Raw genomic sequence first — 26,029 nt, 5'->3', positions numbered from 1 at the left:
ATCAACATTTTCAAATGTTTTGTAGCTAAGCTTAACTTATTGCCATGTTACAGTTAAATGCATAAATGATTTGTGGAAGTACAGAAATTGAGGGTATGGTTCATGACTATTCATGACTAAGAATAATGTTCACAAAACTATACTAAATTTCATAAACAGGTTACATGAAGTACACAGGATCTGCACCCCTCCTAAATATAAAACTTTTTATGGTAGGTAAAATTGGACAAGGTGGGGATAGGAGCTCATGGTTCCCCCCCCCCAAAAAAAAAGGAAAACAGCACCAAAAGCTTTATTTTTAAAGTCAAATGAATACTTTCTGGGTTTAGAAAAAAATTCCAAATTTGACATTGAATTTCTTAATTATTTGAAAAATGTTACTTAAATTCTTAAGAGATATATTCAAGCACATCAAAAAGAAAATATCTCATAAGTATGAGGTTTTAAAATAATTATTTGAATCAGGGCCAATATAGGTGGTTCTTGACTCTCCTCCTTTAACTGATACAGGTTTAGTCCATTTCAATATAAAATTTCCTGAAAAATGTTGTGCAGGCCTGTAAACAAAGAAATACACAGTAAAAACTGTAGAGTGACTAACAACAAAAAGCATAATTTAATGAATAGACAATGAAAATGTGTTGAATTACAAAAGAATTGCTGCATAAATGTCATCCAAGGACTGTAGTAGCACTTAGTACAATCACAACCATTTAATGACTTTAGCTGATACTTCAAGTGACACCTACATTTTTTTTTGGGGTACATATGCCTAAACTATCACAAGGCATATATTGTATTTGTACTCCAAAAATTGAATGTCTTTTAGAAATAATGGTTAGAAATTTTTAATGAAGTGTAAGCCTATGCCAAAAGAATGCTTGATGCATTTATAATCTTAAGCAAAATAATCATGATACATGTAATGTTGATTTTTTATAAACATGTGCACTGAGTAAGTTGAAAAAGCAGGATGCAGTCTATCAAAACTTCTTTCTTTGTACATTCATATTTAAATCTGCAGTCGTGACATTTTGCCACTTTTCACCATTATTAAATATCTAAATCAAAATGTACACCAGTAGATAGAATTGATAAAACACTATTAACTCAAAATCTTGATTAACATCTATAACAGATTCATGGTTTGATGTCTGTACAAATGTCGGTCACACTGTCTGGCCTCCAGTTCAAATCAAGAGTCATTTAACACTATGGTTTCTTCATGTCAGAGCATGACTACATCAGATTTTTTATTTTAGAATATCAAAAAAAAAAACATAGGTAGCCATAAAAATCATATCACATTTCTATTTTAGTATGTACAGACTAGTCATCATCATTATAAAGGTAAATCCAATCTGTTTTGAAGTTATTCTATTTTTGAAAGCTCAATAAGGTATGCTCCAGTCAGATTTTCAAGGATGCTGCCCATCTAATGTTATCTAATGTTTTAAGTGTTAATCTACAAAATCAGTATTAAAAACACTATGCATCTATCCTCTATAGTAGAATAAAGAAAATGTATAAAAAAGCATTCACATTAACTGTTTTTTTTTTAAAACAACCATTCTTACTGACAAACTAATAAGATTTTTTTCAGTCATGCAGCTATACTAGATTGAAATACAGGAAACATAAGCCAAAACTGTTACACCTAGCCGTGTGGACCCTCATTGTGGTCAACTTTAAAGATGTCTACAGCAAATACCTTCTCTAAAATCAGATGTCTGAAAATTACACTTAGAGATGACTAAATACATGTAGATTTGGTCTAAAACCTGATGGACACATGACACAGTCCATTATATATTTCCTCAGTTGAGTTAATGCTGGGGGGAAAGCCTGCATTAAGCTATACAAAATTTGTTACTCAGTACATTAAAGGACTGCTGCTTTCATATTGTATTATTTATTCTAGATTGAAGTACCCTCAAATACTACGGGCCTACATTTCTTTTTTTTTAAAACATCATTTAGTTGACCAATACTAAAATATTTATAACACCATAAAAAAATTATTCATTAATGAAAAAGAAGAGAAGAAAAATGAAAAGAAAGGTAAATTAAAACAAAATCTCTGGTCTATAAATGACATAAAAGCAGTTAATAAGCCTGGATGATGGAAATGTTATGTTAGTTATTAGGTTATTTACTGAGAAATGAATTTAAAATCTAATTTGTCATATTTGATGGGTGCTTTAACTAGATACTGTTATTTGTTAGTAAGCAACTGCAACAGACAGTAAATCTAGAAGCTATAAAAGGAGTCTAAAAAACAAAAAAAACAGGATACCATTTTGAGATAAAATACAAGCACAGTTGTGAATTCTTTTCTCTTTTTTCTATATTGCCAACAAATTGATCAAAGGAATATTCCAGCAAGCAAGATTTCCAAGACAAATTCTAACTGGTTAAATAGCTTTCTGAACATTACCATACAGCCTACTGGCACAACAAAGTAAAGAATTTGTAGTCTGACAGTCAAAGTTTCAAACAAAGAATAGAGGTTTTTAATTGACTAAGAAAACTGTAGCAGATTCTAAAAAGGCAGTTTAGGAAGGTGAAGTACCACAAACTGGTCTATGACAGATACATTACAGTCAAATAGTGAACAACCACCCTGAATGGTTCAATAAATGATTCCAAACATAACAATGTACAAATCACTAGCAAATTACACCATCCTTCAATGGTCCATACGCAATATAAGGGCAGGAAAAATTTTATAAGACAATATATATTGTCAACCAAAACCATTTTGAAAAAGAGAAAAAATACTTTATTCATACACAATAAAAAAAAGTACTTAAAGAAAGGAAGAAAATGTGAATATGAAATTTCTGTGTAAGCCACCATGCAGGTAAAAAAATATAGAAGTGAAGTGTCCCATGGCACAATCACCATTTTCTTCATAAGGCAACATTTTTGCAAGCATTACGACAACAAATAACAAGCAATGACCATGTGTTCACAATCCTCCATATTTGGAAAAGCCACATATACTGAATCAAGTGCATAGTTCTCTATAGAAAGCTTTAGCATTACACAATAGCCTAGTTCTGGGAATCGGAAACCAGACACTGGCATAACTATGGTATATGTAGATCTAGTTTGCAATCAGAAGCAAATCTACAGCTCTTAAAATAGACAGATAGCCTACAACACACCATATAAAGCTAACAACACCTTCAGTTGGGTAATCCTTGAAACTGTTTGTTTGCACTTTCCTACTTAGCCAATTTATCTTCAATTTGAAAAACATATTTTAGTGTCCTCTAAAATTATCTATGAATAACATCAAAACATCAACAATTTGCACTTGTTCAAACAGCAATAAAACCATATTGTAAATATTCAACTAAGTAGTGAGCAACAGATCTAGGGAATTTGTAATAAGTGAAATTTCCCCTTTTTTAGAACACTATCTTAGCTCCTTTGATTTTTTGTAGAATAGAGTGGTGACACCCATTTGTATTATTCATATTGTGTATTAAATTCTCATTGAAAAAATCTAGTTAAAGTACAGAAGAAGAGGTGAACAAACAAAGCATTAATCGAGACTTATAGAAATAAACCTAAAGATTCTGAAGAAACAGGTATAGTAATAGTAGGTCTGCCCATCATTCTCCAGTTATGGCAGACATAATCCAAATCCTTCTTAAAAGCATACACTTTATAATCTTCATCCAATACAAGATAAAACTTGTTAGTGTCCGAAAACTGAAAAGGAGATCATATTCAATAAATAAGTATACTGGCCAGAAAGCTTGCTGATAAATAAAGACTTTCATTAACACTGATGAATGTTCTGCCCAATGTTAAATTTCTTTAATGTGCAAGTACCAATTTTTAATGTTTATCAAAGCTTCACTATGTTTTTGAGTTTTGAATTCTTGGACTTTATGAGAGCCTGTAACTCCACTAATTCTACAATGGAAACTTTACATTTCATTTGGGATGCAAGTTAATTGTTTATCCAAACAAGAAAAACCATAAAAATTTGCACACCATGAAAAATAGACCTAACAAATTTGGACCAACTTGTCATAAAAGTGTGTAATATTGCTATCATTAAAAAAACATTTGGCGATTCATTCTTAACATACCAAATTGGTATGATACTTGGAAATTAATATAATAAATTATCATCATTTGTAAATACAGGTGGTTTAGGACTCTCAAAACTGATGACTAAAGTGTATAGAAACACTGGACCATATCAAATATTTAGAGGAAAGAGTTTTTGTTTGTTTGTTTGTTTGTTGGGGTTTAACGTCCGAGCAGCAATATTTCAGCTCTATTCAGACGATAGAGGAAAGAGACTAAGTGATATGATTCACCAGACATCAAAATATAAAGTAAGTTGTTGTTAACTGTCATGGTCTCGTCAAAGCCAAACAATGAAAACTGAAAACTATTTTTTAAATAAGCAAGTTATACAGAAATCAGACATGATTTTACTCAGCTAACAAAAAAAAATGGATATTAACAATCCGAAGAGTTGAACACACGACAGTATCAAAAATCATTACCGTTAAATCCTGAATGAATTAAGCAGAATTTCATACGAAAACAGAAAAAAAACATATAAGGGAAATGGCCTAATTCTAACAAAATTAGCAACTACTGCGACTTTTATGTATAAAAATCATCTATTTTTGAGGTGATAGAAGCCAAAGCTTTATTTGTAAATAAGCATCAGAACTGCATTTTTTTTTAAACAGCTATCCTTGAACGTACTATCATTAGCACAAAAGTTTTAAATACTGTAAACATTAATTTTCAGTGTACTAAATTTGGCAAAAAATAATTCCCACAAAATTGATTAATCCATTTATAGTTACAGTTGAGCCTCAGTTTTTGTAAATATTCCTACAAAATTCTTTTGAAATGAACTTATAATTGTAAAAGTGGATTCAAGACATAAACCAATGAAAACAGTTCAGTTGTCCTACACAAAGACATTGAGGCCTACAGAGGAAAGATAAAATAATGTAAAGTTAAGGTATTTCTTTAAACTGATGTTGTCAATTAGATTTTTGGAGAATGACACTGTCTGAATTCTAATACCTCATATATCTTATAAGACTATTTTTTTTTTCAAATCTTATCAATAAATGCTAATAAATTATCTTTTATAAAAACCCTATTATAAGGATACTGACAAATAGCGAGTTACCATTTATATACATGTATATTGAAATATTATTTCCTTGAATACAACATAACATTTTCATCTTTATTGCTAGTATAGTACTGCAATATAACCATGCAGTAGATGTGTTCATTTATGCCATAAAATAAACCTTTGAAAAAAAAAAATCCTGATTTACATTTACGTAGATAATTACTCCAATACCTGAGGTATAAAAGCCAACATCTGATCATTCATCACATAGAGTTTACTGGTTGCTAACAAACCAATCTCACTGGAAGGTCTACCTGTTAAACCCAACTTCTTATTTTTCCCTAGAAAAAAAATGCCAGAATATTTGGTTTGAATTAAATATTGACATATAGATTCATTTAAACTGTAGGTTAGAAGGGAAATGTTCCAAACACACTGTATGTAAAATGTTTCAAGTACATTGTATGTAAAATGTTTCAACCACATTGTATGTGAATTTCAACAAAAATTATTGCAATTTGAAACTATCATATCACATCTTGCAAAATACTCTAATCCCAGCAATTGTTGTATGAATCATAAAAATTTTGAAACTTTCTTCAACAGAGTAGAAGTCATCACTACAGAAGTTTAATGGTCGCCATAATGAACTTGTTGATAGTTACAGTGTATCCATCTGCACCATAAAAACTGATTTGTTCATCATGCCGGTTTTCCTTTCCTCTTTCATCTACCCAGACTTGACTTTCTATTAGCAACTCTGCAGGTTTTTCTAGAAAAAGCAGAGAACGCTTACCCTACCGGTGCAAATGGTCCATGCTCCCAATTTTTTTGTGGAGTCAGAGTTGGTCACTTACTTTTGTTACTTTGTATATACTATTTTAGTTACTTAATGTTCTTTGTTGTGTATGTCTGTTTTCCATGTCTAGTCTTCGTCCCTGGATTACATTTTTTTTTATTTCCACTAGAATCTTGGTTCCCTTGATTACTTCTTTTTATCAAGTTGTACATTTAAGAGACAATCTATTAATAGCAATCCAGTGTTTTACAGTGAGTAATAAAACAAACTTATGGAATAAAGCTGATCTTGACTTGGTTAAATGACAATCATCTGATGAACTTACTAGAAAACTGGAAAACTGACAAAGAGATTTAAACTTTATATCACACATATATAGATATACCTACGAGTTTAAACCACTTTAATAATAGTTCAGTTAACTTCCTGAGATACTTTACAAGGTAATGGTCATTTGATCAATGGAAGACCAACTCTGTTCCCTGAAGATAGTTATATTAATTGCTGTTAAATCTACAATAGAATTGTAATTTACCTAATAAAGAGTATATTTGTGTAAGAACCCTGGCAGGGTAGACCTGTATAGGTGCCACTTCATTAACTGTTTGTACATTAATCCCATGATCTATCAGCTTATCCTGCATCCATGTGTCTTCAGCCAATACCACAACTGTATAAAAAAAGCAAGTTTCACAGAACATGTCTACTTTCAGTCAACAAGAATATTAAAAAGGGGCATCTAATGGGACATTAAATGATACCCCACCACTTTGCAAAATATTTTTTTTTTGTAAAAATAACTTAAAATGACCACAACTTTTGTATAAATAATCCCATCATACAGAAATTTGCACTTGATCGTTTATTTTTGATATTCAATAACTACAAAAATTTTGAAAACGATCCTTCAATATCTTCTGAAGTTATCATCTTGAAACCATCGAGAGACTAACAGACATCTAGACACTCAACTTTTTGATAGGTATCACATAGCACCTCTCCACTTTGTGTAGCAGGGTATAAAAACCATCACAATTAAAAACTGCACTGTCTTCACATCAACCTTTTGTCCATCAATAATACTGAATTTTTTTCATAAACTACTACATAAGCCATTGATAAACTTTAATTTTCAGCCTTCAGCAAACTTCATCTTCTTACAAGTTACTACACTTAATTACAATCTTTATAGTTTAAGCTAGTCAAGTTCAGCCATTCATTCATTATTCAAATTAAAATTTTAAGAAAATATAAATAACAATTAAATTTTTCTCAAACCCGTCTAGCAATTATTTACATTCGAAATGTATGTTTCTGAATACAAATATTGTGAACGCTGAAAGACCTAAAGATTAATGGGTACATGCTACAGTATTTATTTCTTACATTAGACATGTCTTACCTTGAACAACTATATCAGGTTTAGGCTCTGATGTTAGCCTTCTGTTTAATGGGTCTAGTTCTCCTGGGGACAGGAATCCCTGTAAATAATACAGCTTATAATTGTATATAAATTGTCCATCTGCGTAATGAGAGTACTATGGATACTAGAGGAATAGAACTTAGGATTCAACTCAATTCAAACTGCGACAAGATAATACAGTATCACAGAACTAAAATATCACTAAATAAATTATACTCAACAAAAACATGGCATGATGATGTGTATAACACCCCTATGCCATATGCACTAAGTTTGACATTTACCAAAGAATATTGATTCTAGAGAAATCATAAGTGTGTAGAAGTACTGGTATTACCACACCCTTTTCCAAATCTGTAGGCAAGGCAATAAAAAGGAGAAATAAATTACTTGAACCCATGGTTGGTTCCAGAAACATCCCAAGAGTTCCTCCATGCCATAACAATTAAGTGGTACACAGTAAACCTTGAAAGACAGGAGACTATCACATTTATCCTAAGAAGATTTTATTCTTACTTTTGAGACCAAAGTATTCCTATTCATTTTCTCACTAAAGAGAGAAGAAATTTTTCATTTTTAGCTTTGCAAAATTTTCTTATCTCACCCATGGGTTGAGGCAGAACATGTGTGCTTTCCAGTAAAATATTGGCACAACTGAATAGAGAGTTAATGAACAATCATAAAATTTAAAAAAGAAATCTTTGGTGTTCACAGCAAGGCAACAGATTCTGCATGCTTAGCTGTTTGTTTGTTTGTTGGGGTTTAACGCCCGAGCAGCAATATTTCAGCTATATTCAAGCGAGCATGCTTAGCAGAACTGAAAAGATAACCTCTCAAAGTCAAAATTATGGTTCAAGTTATTAAATTCCAGGAACACATTATTAACTCCAATAACACCCTTGTAAATGAAATATATAAAAATATTCCACAAAATAATAAATGGTTAACAACAGTTCACAATTGGATAAAAGAACTTGGTTTTAATTACATTTTAATTGATACAGATCTACTTAAACATAATATATAACATATAAAGCAAAGAATCATTGATCAAAGTATTCAAAATCAACTCATTGAGAGATAATAACAAACTTCTGTTTTTTAATAAAATCTATAAGGTTAACAAAAAACCATCTCATGTTGATACATGTAAATACAAATCAGACAGATCTATAATTTGCAAATACCTAATTAGTACCCACTCTCTTTCAATAGACAGAGGACGATACAAAAACCTTCCAGCTAATTAACACATTTGCAAATCATGTCAATTAAATCAAATTGAAGATGAAACCCATTTCTCCATACACTGTCCTGCCTACATTAACTATAGAAATGATTTAATAAATAAAATTGAAAATAAAAACCACTTCAACTAACTAACAGAAAACAACATAAATTCGATTTTTAACTCTAACTCACTCCCAATACTCAAGGCAACAATTGATTATATCAACAACTGCCAAGTTTTCATTCAAAGTACAAAGTTATAATTTTCTGGTTGGTCATCGTTGTCCACAACAACATACATGTAAATACAGTCGACTCCACTTAATCGCATATCGCTTTATTGCATATTTCAGTTATTAGCATAATTTTCTCCTGCACAAAACCATTTCCTATTATTCTATTAGGGAAAAAATCGCTTATTTGCATAGGCCTTGCAGGTGCATTTCAGTTTATTGCATAGAGAATTTTGCCTCATCGAGGTAAAGACAGGGTTTTAAGCCTTCGGGTCATAAATATGTCAATCATATTTATTGTTGTAAAAATTAGGTTATCATCAATTAGGAGGTGTTAATAATGGATTAAAAACATAATGGACATAAAAGACAATTTAAATGATTTCTAATTGCATTAAAATAAACAAGCACCTAGGTCAACAATGACTTCTGACGACATGCCAAACATCACCTTATGATGCAGCTTGGGGTTCGGCTTGGGGTATTTTTTGTCCCTATTTAAATTTTTCTGACTACAAATGATTATCAATGTAAATTTAATTTTCTTTAATGAGCTGAACAGTTTTTAGTGAGCTTGGGTTACTAGGCATAAATATCAACTGAAAATTAAAAGTCATCATTCATTCAGTACAATGTCTAATGAAATTCAACTACCCTACGGTGCCCCATACTATACACACTTCATAGGAATATATTGAGGTCAATGACACATATAATACACAACTATCAGTGTACAATGGTGATTGAACAGAGGAATAAAAACACACAGACCATTTCAAAAGCCCACAAACTGCAAACATTGATGAATATTACACTGAATCCTGGCTGAAATATGAAATACAGGATTTTCTTTCATAAAAAGGTCAGGAAATTACTGGACTATTTATAGATGAGAAACACGTGGTTTTACTTATAAATACACACGACGTAAAGAAGGTCAACAAACAAGATAAACACAATATATATTATTATTTATTGATAAAAGAACAATACGATGTGAAGGTCTATAACAATTAAATACCAGATCAGAAATGTTGAACAGTGATATCCCTGGTTGATCCACAGTATCATCGTCTTACCTGAACTCACACTTCCGGTAAATCGTAATTTCGGTTATAAGAATAGCCCGGTTATTTGCATAATTTTTACTGGCAAATAGGCTATGCAATTAAGCAGAATCTACTGTAATAGTAATGTTTTGTTTATACAAATGTATGTGCATTATATTATTATATTATTGTTGTGTCATGACCATTTAATGAAAATGTGTTTGAACAATAAATAATTTGAATTATCTTCCAAAGTCAAATATGCGTTTGAAAATTCTATTAAATAATAAGACCAAACACTTGCTTTTTTCATGCAATTTTGGGAAATCTCAGACACTACTGGGTAAGATATAATAGTTCTCTAATTTGGTGGAGCCTTGTTAAAGAACAATTTAATCTTACCCTCAGGTGTCTGAGATTTCCCTATCTTGCACTCATACAGGTGTTAGATTCTTAATATCTCATCCAAAGGGATATATGTGGCATCACAATAAAACATTTTATGACAGCATATAAATTACTAGCAGTAAGCAAGGTTTTCTGAGTGGTCATACTTTTAACAAAGTCATAACATCAAAAGTGGGAAAAAGAACCACCAATAGACAATGCAGGCCTGTGAAATCCCAGACACAGGTAAGATTTTGATGTTCTTGACAATGCCTCATTTGAGAACTTGAGTTTTTATCCTTTAGTGTCTGAGATTTCTGACTTGCATCCTCAGTAGTACTACATACTTAATAACTTCCACATTACCTCTGTTATAAGCTTGGCAAGAATAAAAAGAGATTCTCCCCATAAATGTGGTAATTTTCCAACAGCTTGCCTTTCTTGACTCTGTGGATATTTCTTTTCCATTTCAACCTAAGAAATACATGTACAATGATGACACAATAAGTAATATTCATAATTCTTTCCTCAAGAAAATTTAATCTTTTAAAATATACCAAATGTAGACTATGTACCATGTGCAATGTATTACCAATTCCCTTAAGACAGATTACAGTTGAAGATCATAGTCCTACAGAAACATTTTTTAACAAGTTTTCTGTCATGTTAGCAATGTACAGATACACAATTTTTTCTGCATATTTTCCAATAGGAGACTCTGCTTAAAAACAAAATAATCATGATAACATGTACAATGTACATTATCTGTTGACTGATCAAATATCTGTGTGGGTCATGGCTCCTTCAATTTTGCTATGTTGGCTCAAAGTTATTTTACACACTGCTGATGATACAAATCAAATATCAAAAAGCAAAAGTTTCCCAAATGAGATAAGACTTACTCGGTCATTAGGAACTGCATACATTTCAGGAATTAATGGAATTCCTTCTTCCGATTTAATGATGACATCTTCCAGTAACTTGGAATACAAATTAATCTGACAAAAAAAAAAAAAAAAAAAAAACACATTTAATAGATCTGATGTCCTGTGAATTTTTAACTATTAGAGTATTTACATTTTGCTTGTGATCAGCAAATACATGTGTAAGACAGTAAAGATGTAGGACTGGAGAGTTGTAAAACCATAAAAGAGCCATTACATAAGAAACTCATGTACAGTAATTGGTTAATAAATGTGTAATTGAAAATAAGGATTTTGGGGTTTGATGCTGAATTAAACAATTTACTGAACATCCTAAGAATACAAATTACTTTAACAGGGCATAAACAGGAAAAAATACTAATCTTTTCAAGAAAACAGACCATGCTCCAAATTCTTGAAAGATTGTGGTGTGCTCACTGACATAATTTCGCACATTATTTATGTGTGTTGTTATTGTTTTCATCTTCTGCTTCAGTTCTCTTTGCTTGGTTTTGAACATTCAACTTCCTTGAACTAATATTGTAGCCCTTATTTAACTCATTAAATAGAAACAACTAGAGAGTTACCATTTTAATGTCATTTGAGTCATTAGCAACTTTTGACTTACTAACCTCATCTTTATCATTCTGAAACACAGCATCAAGTAGTAGAAGACAAAAGAACATTGGCCACTGACATTCAATATGTTCAAAGACTTGTAATTCCCATAGCTCATAATGTAATCTGTTACTATCCTGAAATAAGAAATCAGATGCATTGAAATTTGTTTTTGCTTTTTTTGTTTTTTGTACTATTAAAATCTTTCAATACATGTAGTGTCCATTTTGGTCATATCAAGATAACTGCAAACATATTAATATCTGTTAATGCTTCTTTTCTTGGATTTTGCTGAATGAATATATTAGTGGATTTTGATTTTTTGTAGTATAAAAATGAACTAGATGAATATAAAAAATGATTTTCTCTCACTTACATGTATCAACATTGTCTATGGGAAAATAGCAAAAACTAGTATACTGCAATTAATGGTATGTTTACAGAACTATGAACGTAATGTTCTTTGCCTACTTTAATCAACATTTCAGACTTTTTATTTAACTTTATTTTTGCTGTGATGTACACGTAAAATGAATTCTTAGCAAATTAATTAGAAAAGTCATCTTTGAAAACAACTTTAAATATGTGATATTTTACAGTGACTTCAAACTTGGCATTCAAATTAATTCCCTCTTGATAAAAATACATATCATACTTCTTTGGCAGTTTTATAACCATCTCTGAGAAACCTGGCACATCCGTATTTGCCCTGCAAAAGAGACACATGTCTATCAAATTTAGGACTACATGTATTACCAGAAACAAAATGTTAAAAAAAAACATACTGATACATTAGTAGAACAGACATTGTCTGAGTAAATCATTTACTAGGTGCGGTACTCAGTAAAACTTCCTCTACAGCGTGCACTACATGTATGTGTATAGTTATACCTGTATCACAGGGGTGATATATCAACTACAAAATGTATTACAAGACTGTTACAAAACTTATAGAAGGGTCTGAAAAATTCCCAACGATGTTAGAACTGTCAAAATTGCAAAAATTTTTGGTCATTCTCTCTGAGGGATTCGACCTTGTACCACTGTGACATCTACACATACATACATACATACATACATACATACATACATACATACATCTACACATACATACATACAGACATACAAACATACAAACATACAAACATACATACATACATACATACCTGCAATTTTTCTTTGATCATCTTTTTTGTTTCTTCAATAATGCGAGCATCATCTACTGCAAATGCAGGATAACTTAACACTGAGAGAAGTGCTGCATCAATTTCCTGTAAAATATGGCGTCTTGTAACTACAGATGTAGATATCATAACAGAATAGTAAAATATATCAAGACAAGCTTTGAAACACAAAAAAATGTATCTAATATATCTGTAAAATACTGTTCACAAAATAACAATGTACATGTAGGAGAAATCATTGTTGTGGCTGTGTGTAACTTCAACCATAAAATTAATTTAAACCAAAATTTTGAGAACAAAAAGATACTGAAAGCATTGAAGAACTTCAAAGGCTGCAATTCTCATTGCGCTATTTCAAGATGGGAAAAATAAAAAATACCACATAATTTGTATTACCTGCACCAGTACAGAGTTATAAAATATATCAACTATATAAAAACTGTCATAAGCAGTACCTAAATAATCATGTAATGCAATGAGATTATTAAAATTCAAATAGAGAAAAATAGGAGATACAATGAATTGTATTTAAAGGTATCAATCATGCCTTTACTGGTACAGCCTGTAAACAGTTGAAATACAACTATCTCCAGTTTAATGTAGCTGTTGAAAGTGTAAAATATCTTAAGAAAAATGTTGCTCATGTATAAAAAAATGAGGGTCCATCATGGTTTCTGTAACCGGGTTCGGGCTGTATTGATATAAGCCTTGGAGGTGTAATATCTTTTTTTATAATAAGAATCAAATCCATGATTGATTGATTGATTGTTGGGGTTTAATGCCCGAGCAGCAATATTTCAGCTATATTCAGACAAAAACCCAGCCCAGGCCAATTTCTATACCCTGAAATTATGTTATTCAATGAAATTCATCTTTACCAGGTTTACATTGTGTACTGCATTGCGATTACAGTTTCAATCATGAATATAATGTTTCATTTAACTTATATCTTACCTTAGAATAGGATTCTCTTGGCAACATGGAATGCAAGATTGCCTATAATAACAAAATACCAAATTAAATTAAGGCAATGAAACCAAGAGTATAATACATCAGTTCTAAAGGATAAGACTAAATATCTTCATATCAACTTTCCAAGAAATTTTGAAATTAACATTTACAGATCAAATCATCAAGACAAAAAAGAGGCTAGAGTATCCATTTAATATATTTTTTTTCGAAACAATTAGAAGTAACAAAAAAAAATAATTTTTATAAATATATTCTTCTGAAACTTAACCAAGTACCTGACATTGTTGTGCTTCATCAGGAAGAACATGAACAATAGAGTGAGGACCTCCTCTGGAACCAAACAGATCTAACTCATTAATAGCTTCTAAAGCAGCCTGAAATACAATAATTATAACTAACTACTTTGTTAACATTGTATACAAGTAATGCTTTAAGTGGAAGGATGTCCTCTTGTTTTATTTGTTTCAGTATTTTTTGTTTTATTGGTTGGGAAGTTTTCTACAACAGTGAAGTACATATGTAGGGAAATATCCATGCAGTCATGTGCAAATAAAATAAAAAACAAAAGCAAGGACTGTCACCTGCAAAAAAATACACAGCTGTTCTAGGATTACCAAGATTAAAAAAAAATTATAGCAGCAAATGGAAAACTATTTAATTTACAGAAATTGTTGTTAAGAACTCTTAAAAGTAAATAGTATTCAAAATCTGCTGGTTTTTCCTTAAATACACAAAAAAAAAACATGTCAGTCCCATTACTTCCTTAAAATTGGTTGAAAAAAATGGTTATGTCAAATGACCAACTTGGTGTCTAACCACCATTGAAAATTGTACATCCAACCGTCTTGTCTACGAGAGAATGCATCCAGAGATGCATGAATTGACACAGACAGTTGTCCTTCTTTTACATTGAAGGGAACAAATTTGTAGTACCTTTGCCATTCCTATTGAGCTTGAGTTAAGTTCTGGGTATCCATGGTTAGTTTTATCACCTCTTTCCCATATACCATAGTCCTATAATAAAAAAAAATCACTGGAATTTGTACGTCAACTAATTTGAATAAAGTTCACATTTTTGAAAATATTACACATGTAAGTGTTGAATTCTGCAAACTGAAATTATTTATGTTATTATTTTCTATTTTCTATTTGTATGTCTGTTACCTACCCAAAAACTAAATAACTTTTTAATGGATATTACCAAAATGTCAAGGTAGGGTAATTAATTTTGAAGAGTTTGTAAACAAAATAAACAAGAAATATTGCAAGTTAGCTAACAAAAGAGATACCCCACATCACATGGACTTTGAAGGTGTAAAATCCCCCAGTTGGATTCTCTCCCCTTGCATGAACCAAATAATCATCATCTATTGTCAAGCATATTTAAAAGTGTAATGCCTAACAAACCAAGTTTTACAAAAAAAAAAAAAAATACACTCAGCAGTTTAAGAGTTCAGATACAGGATTTAAGTCATGTCTTTAACTTGTATTATCTCACCTTGCAGACATCTGACATTATGGAATCAATTTATATTGTTTAATCTCTCAATACAATTGAGCAGTTTAAAAGAAGTCACACATACCAGATGTGAACATGTAGAACATGTAAGATTATTCCAATAAACAGTCTTCAAACCTTTTTTGCAGGCCATATTGTAAGTGGCAATTAATTTAAGTGATGTTCAAACACTCAAAATGATAATATAAAAATTTATGACATAGATTTATGATAGATGAGCAATTTTCAATGTACCTATAAACACAGTCTGTCAGTGTTCACCTTATGAATTTGACATAATACAGGCGTTATACTTTTCCCTCAAATAAGAGCACACTGCTCATAGGGCAGTGAAAGTGCAAAACATAAAGTACATGGCAATAAGTGGATAGAACTTAAATAATTCTTTTGTTTCCCAAAACCTGAACCTACAAAATAAGTTTGGGTAGGTTGGTAGGCAACAAATTTTATTTTTTTCAATGTAGGTAAAATCTAAGCAAGTGTATATCTCAAATGCATTTAGAATAGAAAACAACAGTAAAATTTGTATCAAAAGATTCCAATAGCATATTTTTCGGGTAGGGGGATTTTGACTGGTTTGGTCAGGATTTGGAAACAAACAAAACTTTATTTTGACCTTAGGGAGGACATATTTCCAAATTCTCAAATATGAATGAGAGTTTTTTTTTCTGTAATGATAAGTTTGTTCATTGGTTACTTACAGGAGTTCTGTATGCAGTTTCTATATAGAACACTAAATTTTGAACAAAAGTTACTTCATCCAATGTATACACTATCTGTAAACCTGGAAAATTAAAGAAATCAATTGAGGAATTCAGCTCACCTACCAGTATATATATTTTTTTTCAAATTCCTTAATTCATATATACATGTATGTTCAGACATTTTTTGAATTTAGATTAAAGGATTATTGAGCTTTATTATGAAATCTTTAAAAGCAACAAAGACATAAGGCAAAAAAATGGTTGATGACTGATTAAAACAAAAGTCCTACATCATAAATATGGTATGAACTATAATCTGAGGCTGAATACACAATCTGAATTTTTTCCACTAACGAAATGTTGAGTTTTGTGGTAAATCATGAAATCTCCCAAGACGGTTTGCTCAGATTTGTGTAACAAAAACTTTGAAATAAATGAACACATGTATGCTATGTCAGTGCTGAAACTTTTATGTCCCCATACCTAAGAGTAAGGGACAAAATTAAAGAAATGAATTCTGTAGAATAAACAAACATATACCTGACAAAATATATCTATATTACATGTATATAACATTTACATGTATTTGCTCTCTTAGACATAATACCAACCTGAAGCAGTCATCTGAGATAACATTAATAAGTAGAGAGATGTAGCATCAATCTGTAGGTGACCCCACTGGTTATCTCCAACCACTGTTTTACCAGTCTTACTGCAGTACTTTGCATGGAGGGAATCAGTTTTGTTCTGACCATACTTAAACTTCTCCAGTTTATTTACTTGCATCATCATACTTCTTAACAAGCCTCTCATAAGCTTTACTACAGACTGAAAAGAAGCATTTGAAACCACAAGAGAATTTTTATACTCATTTTTATTTTTTGATAAAAAAAACATTATTTCTGTTTCCATTAACAAAATTATAGGTAATTTTAAAGCCATATGAAAATTAAAACCAGTGGTCCAAGCTTTGATTAAGTCAGTATTTAATATTAGAAACATCACAGGAACAGTTGTACATTATCATTATGTATATAATTTTCTTGATCACATCTAATTTTTCCCAAGCAAAGATTGTAAAAGACACATCAGTAAGCATCCAAATCATTCAACCAACATTAAATACCATTAAGGATTGACTGATTGTTGGGGTTTAACGTCTGAGCAGCAATATTTCAGCTATATTCAGGCAATACACCATTAAGGAAAGCAACTTCAAAATGTTACACCAGTAAACTGTATTTGAAATGTTACAGGATTTATCAAAAGGGGTCTGAAGTTAATGATATGATTATGTTTTTAAAATAAATATATGACTGCCAAATTGCCTATTTGAATACTTAAAAAGAAGATTTGAATTGTTTTAGAATATATTTACTCACTACTTCAAACAAGACTTGTTGATGCCTTTGAATTGAATTGTGTTAGAATAAATTTACTAACTACTTCAAACAAGACCTGTTGATGCACATACCAGTACATGTATTGTTTTATCTAAAGTTCAACTGACTGATACCATTTTACCTGGAGTCATACTGTGTCATTCAGAATAACATAAATTAATTATGTTGCAATGCAACAAGTTGTTTCTTTGCTTTCTTTATCTTCCATGTATATACCAGTATATGACAAGTCATAAGAGGCTGTGAGTCTAAAAAAAGTCACTGTAAAAGCACATGTTTAAGATTTCACTAAATTGGGACAGGAGAGTTTGAGTTCATGGCAGGCGTATAAATATAACTAGATTCTAATACCTGTTCTAACTCGAAGGCTTTGGCTCTATCCTCATCTAAATCTGCTGTTTTCCTGTAGGCAAGTGCCAGTCCCCATACAGCAAGTATACAATATACATTGTCTCTGACCCACGCATGACTGTTTGTCTCACTTGCAGGGATAAGTCCAGTGATTGGGTTCTACAATTTTCAAGGAAGAATTTGTTCTAAGATTTGCATATCACTCTGATTCTGATTACTTATATCACTGATGAGAAAAAACTAAAAACTTTTCACATTTACATGCAGTTTATATGTTGTTGGTGTTTTTTTGCAGTAAGAAAGTGGGTTTTACAAGACAATACCGGATATACCCTCATGCCAAATATCAAAAGCATACACTAAAAGACAAAAAAAGTAACAGCCTGGACAGTTTGATACCGACAAACAGGTGGACAGATTAATCACTATAGGGTGCTTGCCATTTTTCATGGCAGGGCTCTTCGAAAGTTACAGCCTGGACATAATTCAAGTTTCGGTCATATCTACTTCCAACATCTGAATCAATTTTATTTTTAAAAAATCAGGAACAAAGTTTTATGGGATGAAATGCTTTTGGGATAAATTATCGACTTGCACAACACAAACTTCTTGTTTCCAGTCTACGTTCAGATCGGGGGTAACAGTAAAAATCACTGTCAAGGTAAACGAAAATATACGTTGTTCTACTTTCGATCCACATAACTGGTTGGTTAATATCGGACTGAAATCCTGTGAAAACAACAACCAGACATCTGGTCAGAGTAGAAATTTCTACCAGACCCAGTGTGGGAAACCAGTTTTTCCCCAAACTTGCCATTCTGGCTAGTGGAATATTGATCTTGCTAGCCAAATAGAAATTCAACTAGCCAATTTTTTTGAGTTATTTTTTCTGTACTATCATCTGTTTTTTCTTGGATTTGACTATCTTCTGCCTTTCTTTTTCTTTCTTCAACTATCGTTTCATTTGTTTTTAAGTTTATCAAAAACTTTTCCATTTTCGAATATTCCATCCCATTGAAGTTTTTCATGTACTTTACAGTAACAAAATAAGTACTCCACTTCTGAACTCTTATTTTAAAAATAAAACTATATTTCAGCAGATTCATCATTATGAAACAAGAAAATGTTTATCATTTGCTTCTTGTTCATTCTTATTATGACAATAAACAACTAATTTGCAAGGTAACAAATCTTAAGCTACAAAGATAATTTCGTTTGAATACTAATACAAGATCTGGACCATTGTGTAGGTTTTGGCACATCCCATTTACCGGAAACTAAAATGGCAGATCGTAAACAATGCTTTACAATTCAATAAAATTATGCACATCATGCCAAAATTCACTTGACATATTCAAACTTAACTTCTTAAAATGCAGGGAACACATTTTTAATGTATGATGTTTAGGGATGTTTTACTAAATAACCTGTTGGCTGGTTAACTTCCCTTGGAGCTTGCCAATGACAGTCTCCAAATTGATGAGAGTAAGCTAATGAGAACTCGCCAAAATATACATCTACTCGTATTTGGTGAACTGGTGAGCGGTGGTTTCCCACACTGCAGACCCAGCACCCAATTTGTCCTCCTGTGCGATCGGTCCAAGGGATTTCCACAACTCTGTCTTCTGTTCCTGAGCATGTATTGAATCTGAATTGCGGACAGTTGAACCGCATACCGAAAGTGGAAAAAAAATGTCATTTTTCATTACTTGGCTCAATATCCTTTCACCCCTTCTTCAGAGGACCATTATACTTTCAGAACCAGTACAATTGTAGAACATTGTATTATAAGTCTGTGTATAAATTATCTTGCATTTGTAGCTATTCTTTAGCTATAGATTGGGTTCCCATACAGTTTCTGAGACAGGTGGAAACATCAAAAGTTTTGTACTTATTTAAAACAGCTTCTTATAAAAATATACTATTTTATGAAGTTCATGAGACACTTGATAAAACTGATTTTTGTAGTCATGTTACATGTAGTGTTAGACATTCTTAATTTTTTTCTGAAATTTCATTCATTGTTTGTTTGAATTAAAATATTGAAATGTTTGTTTCCCACCTTCAAAACTCATACGAAATTGTATGTTAATTGATAGAAGTTCCCAATTTAAGTTTTAACATGTTTAACATCCCTCTGCTCTAAACTCAGTTGGATGACATGCACATACTTGTTATACAGACAACTGCTCTAAATTAACAGGGGGTAGAATACAAAATTCCTCTTGTTTTAGTTTTTATCATACATGTACACTGTATCTTCTGTTACTTAGAGAAAATAACTTTCTTTCTTAGCCATGGCAGGGCGGCCTACCTGCATTGTAGTAGGTAGTGAGATTTATATTGCCAGTTAATTGACTTGGCTAAATGATTAATTCTTTAGCCAAATCAGTTTGTCACTGGCTATTTACAAAGTGGTACAGGGTTCGATCCTCAGTGGTGGAGTATAATTTTGTGAGTCAAATCAAGCTCTCCCGTTACACTACTAATAATATTGTTAACTTTAAAATATTCAAATACTTCTTCTGGCAATTCCCTAAGTGTCCAGATTCACAATATGGCTCTTTATGCTTTTGTGAAAACATGATATTCAACAAGAGGTCATAACAACTAAAGTGAAACTTAAAAGTTAAATTAAAGGATGTAGAAGTTCACTAGAACTGCCTGTAGCTGTTAGAAAAATCAAATTTTAAGTCTGTTGAAGCTCACAGTGGTTGCAAATATAGGCAATGCCAACTCCATTTCAGTTTAATTTGAAATTAAAGACCTGAAGACTGTCTTTCCTAAGTTTGGCACAGGTGTATGGTTATCTATCTGAGTGTGAAAGTGGAAGAAACTTTCGTACCTGGTGTTTTAAAATAGTTTTCTGAACAAGACGTTGGTAATAGTCTAGTCGCACTCCTGAGTTACTTCTATTCCTCATTCTTCTTCCCAACTATGATTTCTGCGTCTCCATATAGAAAATTCAACCTCTAAAAAGAGGTAATCGAGTTATATCCTCCATCGTCTGCATTTGGGGTAAATAAGGTCAAGGACGTACTTTTCCGAAAATAAGACTGTAATCAGACAAATCATTGTATTGGAAAAAGTATTTCTTTTCAGATGAATATTATCTTTTTTTTTCATTTTCTTCAAATGCAAATTAACTTTTAAGTTACAGATAATAAAAATTATCCGAAACAAATATTAGTCTTTTTCATTTCCGGTGTTTAGCAGCTGAAGGTCGTTTTCACAAACGTAATTATTTTTATATTATATTCTTTGTGATGTTTCATGAGTGAGAAGAAGAAAATCGACAATAGGCTCCTAGATAAGAAGTCTTGTTGAGCACTCATTTGGGTTCCATAATTGCAGTCACGAGTGTTGAAAAGCTAATCATTCATTATGACTATGAGACATGACCTCCCTACCTTACGTCCTTAGGCTAAGGCCTTGGTACCTACTGCGTCTAGAGAGACACTGGATTTATAAACATACACATAGACCTGTAATTAAAGAGATTTGGAACTCACTAAAATCTCACATAAAAGTGTGGCGGGAAATGACCACAACCAAAAGTATTGCGAAGTCTAGACTATAATATACATGTAAAACCTTCAGTTTCCTATTCTGTGATATCTTAGCTTCATGTTCATACCACATTTTATTTATCTTCCTACAAAGACAAGTATTGTGAACACAAGTTACCTACCCACTGATTTTTACAAAAATGGAAATATTTCGAAATTATATACATTATTTTCACATTAATCTATCACAACTTTTTTGTTTTTAAAGATAATCGACTAAAATATTCAGTTTCCCATTTTCATGTTTTCTTGGTGTCTGCTACAATTATTTCAGATCATTTCCTTAAAAGGGGAAAAAGCAGTGTGATAAATAAGTGGAAAGGTCAGGACTCATTCTCCGCCACATCATAATTTTATCCATAAACTGGCTAATTAACAAGTTTCCTATCTCTTTAATTATAGGTTTCTGACATACATGTACATACATGTATCTACTCCTTCCTCTTTCTTACTTCAAGGTTAATATGAGGACAACAATGCCCTTGCGTACATTTGTATGAGCAAAGTCCAAAGCAAAAGTATCAGGTTACTTTTTCAACCAATTTGACTTCATGCCATTTATCATTTGCCAGTATTGTGTAGGAATTTTTCTTCAGTAATAAGTAGGAGATGGGCAAAGAGCATTACAAATATTTGTAAAATTATCGGGAGAACTGTTCCAGGGTTTTGTGAAGATCCTTCCAACCTGAAGTACAGTAGCTTTTTAACATAGACATCTTTTGACCTTTTGTCTAGCCTGCATTTTTAATATTTCTGAAGCTCCAGTGTACCCAGATTTGGTGTTTTACTTGGATGAAAGTGTCTCAAGTGTCATTATGATGATTTTTTAGACGAATTTCTATACATTTCAGTGCGAACTATTCTCGCTTGTTAGGTTCCCTAATTTTTCTGCAAATTAGACTTCATGTTCAGATATTGGGGGAGACAACAAATTTGTAGTAAAGTTTTGGGTTTGGCATAGATTGCAGGGTTTAATCAAGATCCTTCCATTCGGAGGTAGCATTTATTGAAAATGTGAGAGTAATTCTAAGTACATTTTTTGTAAATAACATAGATGCCTTTTAAACATTTTGTCTAGCCCACATTTTCACTATTTCTGAAGCTTCAATGGGTCAAGATGTAGTGTTTTGCTTGGACAAAAAATTTTCTAGTGTCAGTATGATAAATTTTTGGACGAATTTCTATACATTTTAGAGCAAGATATTTACTTTTTCCCCCTTATCCACTTTATCTCAATATAACTGTGATCTTTTTCTGTTTTACATTTTGAGGACCAAGTGGCAGGTGGCATTGTTGCACTTTGAGATTTCTTCTCATCTTCCAATAATATACAGGGCACTGCTTTGGCATAATCACACACAAAAAAATCGAGTGCATGTGAGTAAAGATAAAGCTGAATAAAGCCATGTACACTACCATCAACTTAAATTTTAATTTCTCCACTTTTCACAGTAGAGTTAACATTTTACTCCACTTAATTAAGATCTGAGATAAAATTACTTTATTCTTTGGTCAATTGATACCAGGAATACCACTGTTAGTATTGGTGAGACAAATTCTGCTATTGTCTTCAAGAATCTTGTTGAGATCTGGTCTGGCCCTCTTGTTTTGTGAAGGTTAGGTCCGTTTTTAAAGCAGTTTGAGTATGCTCATCTCTGATACAGTGATGTGAAGAGCTGGACTGTATGATGATTACCACATTTTTGGGATGCCATCCTATTGCTCTATGTTGAAGGCTGAAAAAAATGGTGGTTCAGGATCTCTGCTTTCTCTAGAGGAGAGGAATGTAGAGAGCCTTGAACTCAGTGGAGCAACGACAGAATTGTCTGATATTTACTCGTGGTAAATGATAAAACCTTTTGTTTGTTTTGTCATCTGAAATCATGTTATTGAATTGATGTAGTTGTTATAACTAATCTTGCAGCTTCTTTAGACTTCATACTTGTCAATAACGTTCTTGCATGTTTTTTTAACTGACATTAAATTATGATTTCAATAACGAACTATAACATAGTTAACTACATGTACATGTACATGTACATGTATGTAGCAAAACTCAGAGTGTGTACTTTGTATATAAACATGAATATATTTATTGGGGATTTTATGATTGTAAAATTATATACATGTAAAAAGGTCTTATATTTATATTTCAATAATAAATGTTTTAAAATACTTGCATAATTAACTTACATGCACAAGTACTGACTATCTTTTGTTTTTGTTTTTTTTTATGTTTTAACAGATCCTTCAAGATGGGTAGAGAGTTTGGAAAGATAACAACTTTAAAGTCTCAGCAAGTTAGCTGGACTTTATCACCTTTTGAACAGAAAGCTTTTGCTGGATTTTTCTCAAAGGGCATACCTAGATTATTTCAGAGAGTGTCAGCCTCAATATTTAGAGGAACACCTTGTAAGTTGTTTTTTGTTTGAATTTAGATTCCCTTTAATGTGAGAGAAAGTATTTTGTTATAAAATTGTCTACTAGAGAAAACAGAATTTTAAATCACACAAACTACTTAAAATGGCATGGAGTTTTTTACTATGGTCTCAATGAAAATACATGTAAGCAACGTCACACTATTTGATCTAAGTAACTTCAAAATCAAAGATTGAGGTACATTTACGGGTAAAATTGTCTCCCTTATTTTCCTTAAAGTTAATGTTTGAGTCAGAGCAAACTTTTACTTGCAGAACAAAAGTGTTTACATGTAAATCTAAACTTCTAAAATTTTCTATATTTTCTATATTTTATAATTTATAAGTTTTCTGTACTGCACATTTAAGTCAAAATTATTGGGTCTAAATAGGTGGTTTTCTTAAATTTTGCAAAACCAGGAAGAAAATTACCCATTAAATGTGAAATACAAGTAGCATTTTTGTCTATTTTATCAGAATTCCTGAAGATTTGATGGGTCTACATTGGGGCAGGCATGATCACAAATTAAAAAAAAGATTAATTTGTACCAAATTTTAGCTGTTTTTGCCAAAACTTGAGTTTTAAAAACTATGTTCGACTTGTCATTTCTCAATAAGAACTATCTAAAAAATTCTAATATGCATGTAGTAATGGTGTTGTTCTACATTAAGTCCTCAACAGATTACCATGTTTAGAAATTCCACTTATTTGGGGGGCCAAAAACATCCCTTAATGTACCTCATCCTTTAGAGCCAGTAAATGTGCATATTTATAAAATTGTACTTTAAATTCCACTTTAATCTCCAGGAAAAAATCCTGTGATAACAGATGATGGAATTGAACTATTTTTGTTATTGCTTCTACATGTAACTTGGTATACAGTGATCCATTGTTTTAAAATTATTACAAATGGTACATTGAACCTGAAGCATCTTTTTACTTCTATTTCAGTCTTTATTGTTGGATACCTTGTATATGATTGGGGCAAAACTGAAGGCGAGAAAGCACTTAGAAAAATACCAGGACAATATGACAAGGAAGAACCTTAATTTGATTTTAATTTTTGCAAAATGAATGTGTTGTATGAAAGAATAAAGTATGTTAGTTTGTTTATTTTATATTTTTTTGTGCTGTCAAAGAAAATTTACAAAAACTTTTTTAGGACTAGAATATTTGAAGAATAGAAACAAACCAAATATTGCTTGAATTTTAGCTAGTTTACAGCATGCAGGAAGGACAATGTAACCACTCAGACACATCACCAGTAGGACTCCCAGTCAAATAAAAATCAAAATAAAAAATAAAATATTTACTACAAAAGAACAAGACAGACTATTATCTTTAACTTCTTGCAGAAAAATGTGTTCTCAAAACCCACTAACTATGTAATCATGGCATTATTGTTTCATTGAAAATTTATAAGAACTTTTTCCTGAAGGATTACAATTCATATAAAATGTACTTCAACTTATTAAATCCATTGACCCATGGGTGCATAGTATGATAAATAAATACACCATCAAACATTGGCATAATAATTAATATAATTACTGAATATAATACTGAATTATGTAAAACATGACCTACCATGTTTAAAGGAAGCCCAACTTTTCCAGGGTTTTGTTCATTGAAAAGTACTCACAAGAAAAAAACTTCCTCACAAATTGATTATATATTTGCCTGATTGGGGAATCCAGGGACAACAGATGTTATAACATTACAAAACTGAACTTTGACAAAGAAAGACAAAGCAGTGTGGTAAAAATTTCGAACAAAGCACTAGGTAACTATAATGAACCAGAATCAGGATCAATCCGAAAACCTAACATGTACATTGAAAAGTCGGAAGAGGGAAAGAATTGCCCCTAAATACTAAAAGTGAAAACAAAACAAGACTTACAGAAGCCAGAAAATCATGATTTGGGACAGCCACAATAAAATGTGGGGGTTAAAGTACTTTGGCGTGATCACAACCCTCCCTTTAAAATCTTGCCACTGTGGAAAAAATTACACAAACGCACCCAAGAATCAGTTAAAAAAAAGTCCCTTTTACAATGGAAATAAAGAAACTGAATATAAATTACACAAATGTAAAAAAGTAAAGATTACTAGCAGT

At 31.6% G+C, this 26,029-nt stretch overlaps 2 protein-coding genes across 19 annotated transcripts in view; one reads left to right on the top strand and one right to left on the bottom strand.

Moving 5' to 3' along the window:
* The window catches only part of LOC148604442 (putative phosphorylase b kinase regulatory subunit alpha), a 51,369-nt gene extending 30,409 nt beyond the window's left edge, over positions 1-20,960 (bottom strand). For 16 of the 18 annotated variants that reach the window (XM_088548996.1, XM_088549001.1, XM_088548999.1 and 13 more), the window contains exons 1-15: positions 20,772-20,960; positions 17,927-18,085; positions 16,784-17,000; positions 16,170-16,252; positions 14,883-14,963; positions 14,225-14,323; positions 13,932-13,973; positions 12,960-13,064; positions 12,449-12,502; positions 11,808-11,930; positions 11,155-11,250; positions 10,619-10,726; positions 7,333-7,411; positions 6,466-6,600; positions 5,363-5,472 (exon numbers count right to left, since the gene is read on the bottom strand). In XM_088548996.1, the coding sequence (XP_088405122.1) occupies positions 5,363-5,472; positions 6,466-6,600; positions 7,333-7,411; positions 10,619-10,726; positions 11,155-11,250; positions 11,808-11,930; positions 12,449-12,502; positions 12,960-13,064; positions 13,932-13,973; positions 14,225-14,323; positions 14,883-14,963; positions 16,170-16,252; positions 16,784-17,000; positions 17,927-18,085; positions 20,772-20,849 (1,569 nt within the window). In that variant the 5' untranslated portion in view covers positions 20,850-20,960. Of the gene's footprint in view, positions 1-3,578; positions 3,724-5,362; positions 5,473-6,465; positions 6,601-7,332; positions 7,412-10,618; positions 10,727-11,154; positions 11,251-11,807; positions 11,931-12,448; positions 12,503-12,959; positions 13,065-13,931; positions 13,974-14,224; positions 14,324-14,882; positions 14,964-16,169; positions 16,253-16,783; positions 17,001-17,926; positions 18,086-20,771 lie in introns of all 18 variants that reach the window. The other 2 variants (XM_088548998.1, XM_088549014.1) reach the window with 1 other exon arrangement.
* A 152-nt stretch (positions 20,961-21,112) lies between these two features.
* Positions 21,113-25,026, top strand: LOC148604441 (cytochrome b-c1 complex subunit 8-like). Its single transcript, XM_088549860.1, has 3 exons — positions 21,113-21,163; positions 23,741-23,907; positions 24,865-25,026. The coding sequence occupies exons 2-3, from the start codon at positions 23,751-23,753 to the stop codon at positions 24,960-24,962; spliced, it is 255 nt and encodes an 84-aa protein (XP_088405986.1). The 5' UTR covers positions 21,113-21,163; positions 23,741-23,750; the 3' UTR covers positions 24,963-25,026.
* Positions 25,027-26,029: the final 1,003 nt, after the last annotated feature.

Source organism: Perna viridis, chromosome 10 (assembly GCF_037379345.1).
Source record: "Perna viridis isolate PV_CMFRI_1.1 ecotype Kerala chromosome 10, ASM3737934v1, whole genome shotgun sequence".
Classification (NCBI taxonomy): Eukaryota; Metazoa; Mollusca; class Bivalvia; order Mytilida; family Mytilidae; genus Perna; species Perna viridis.
Note: the sequence above shows the minus strand (reverse complement) of the source record. Positions and strands in the feature narration are given on the sequence as shown.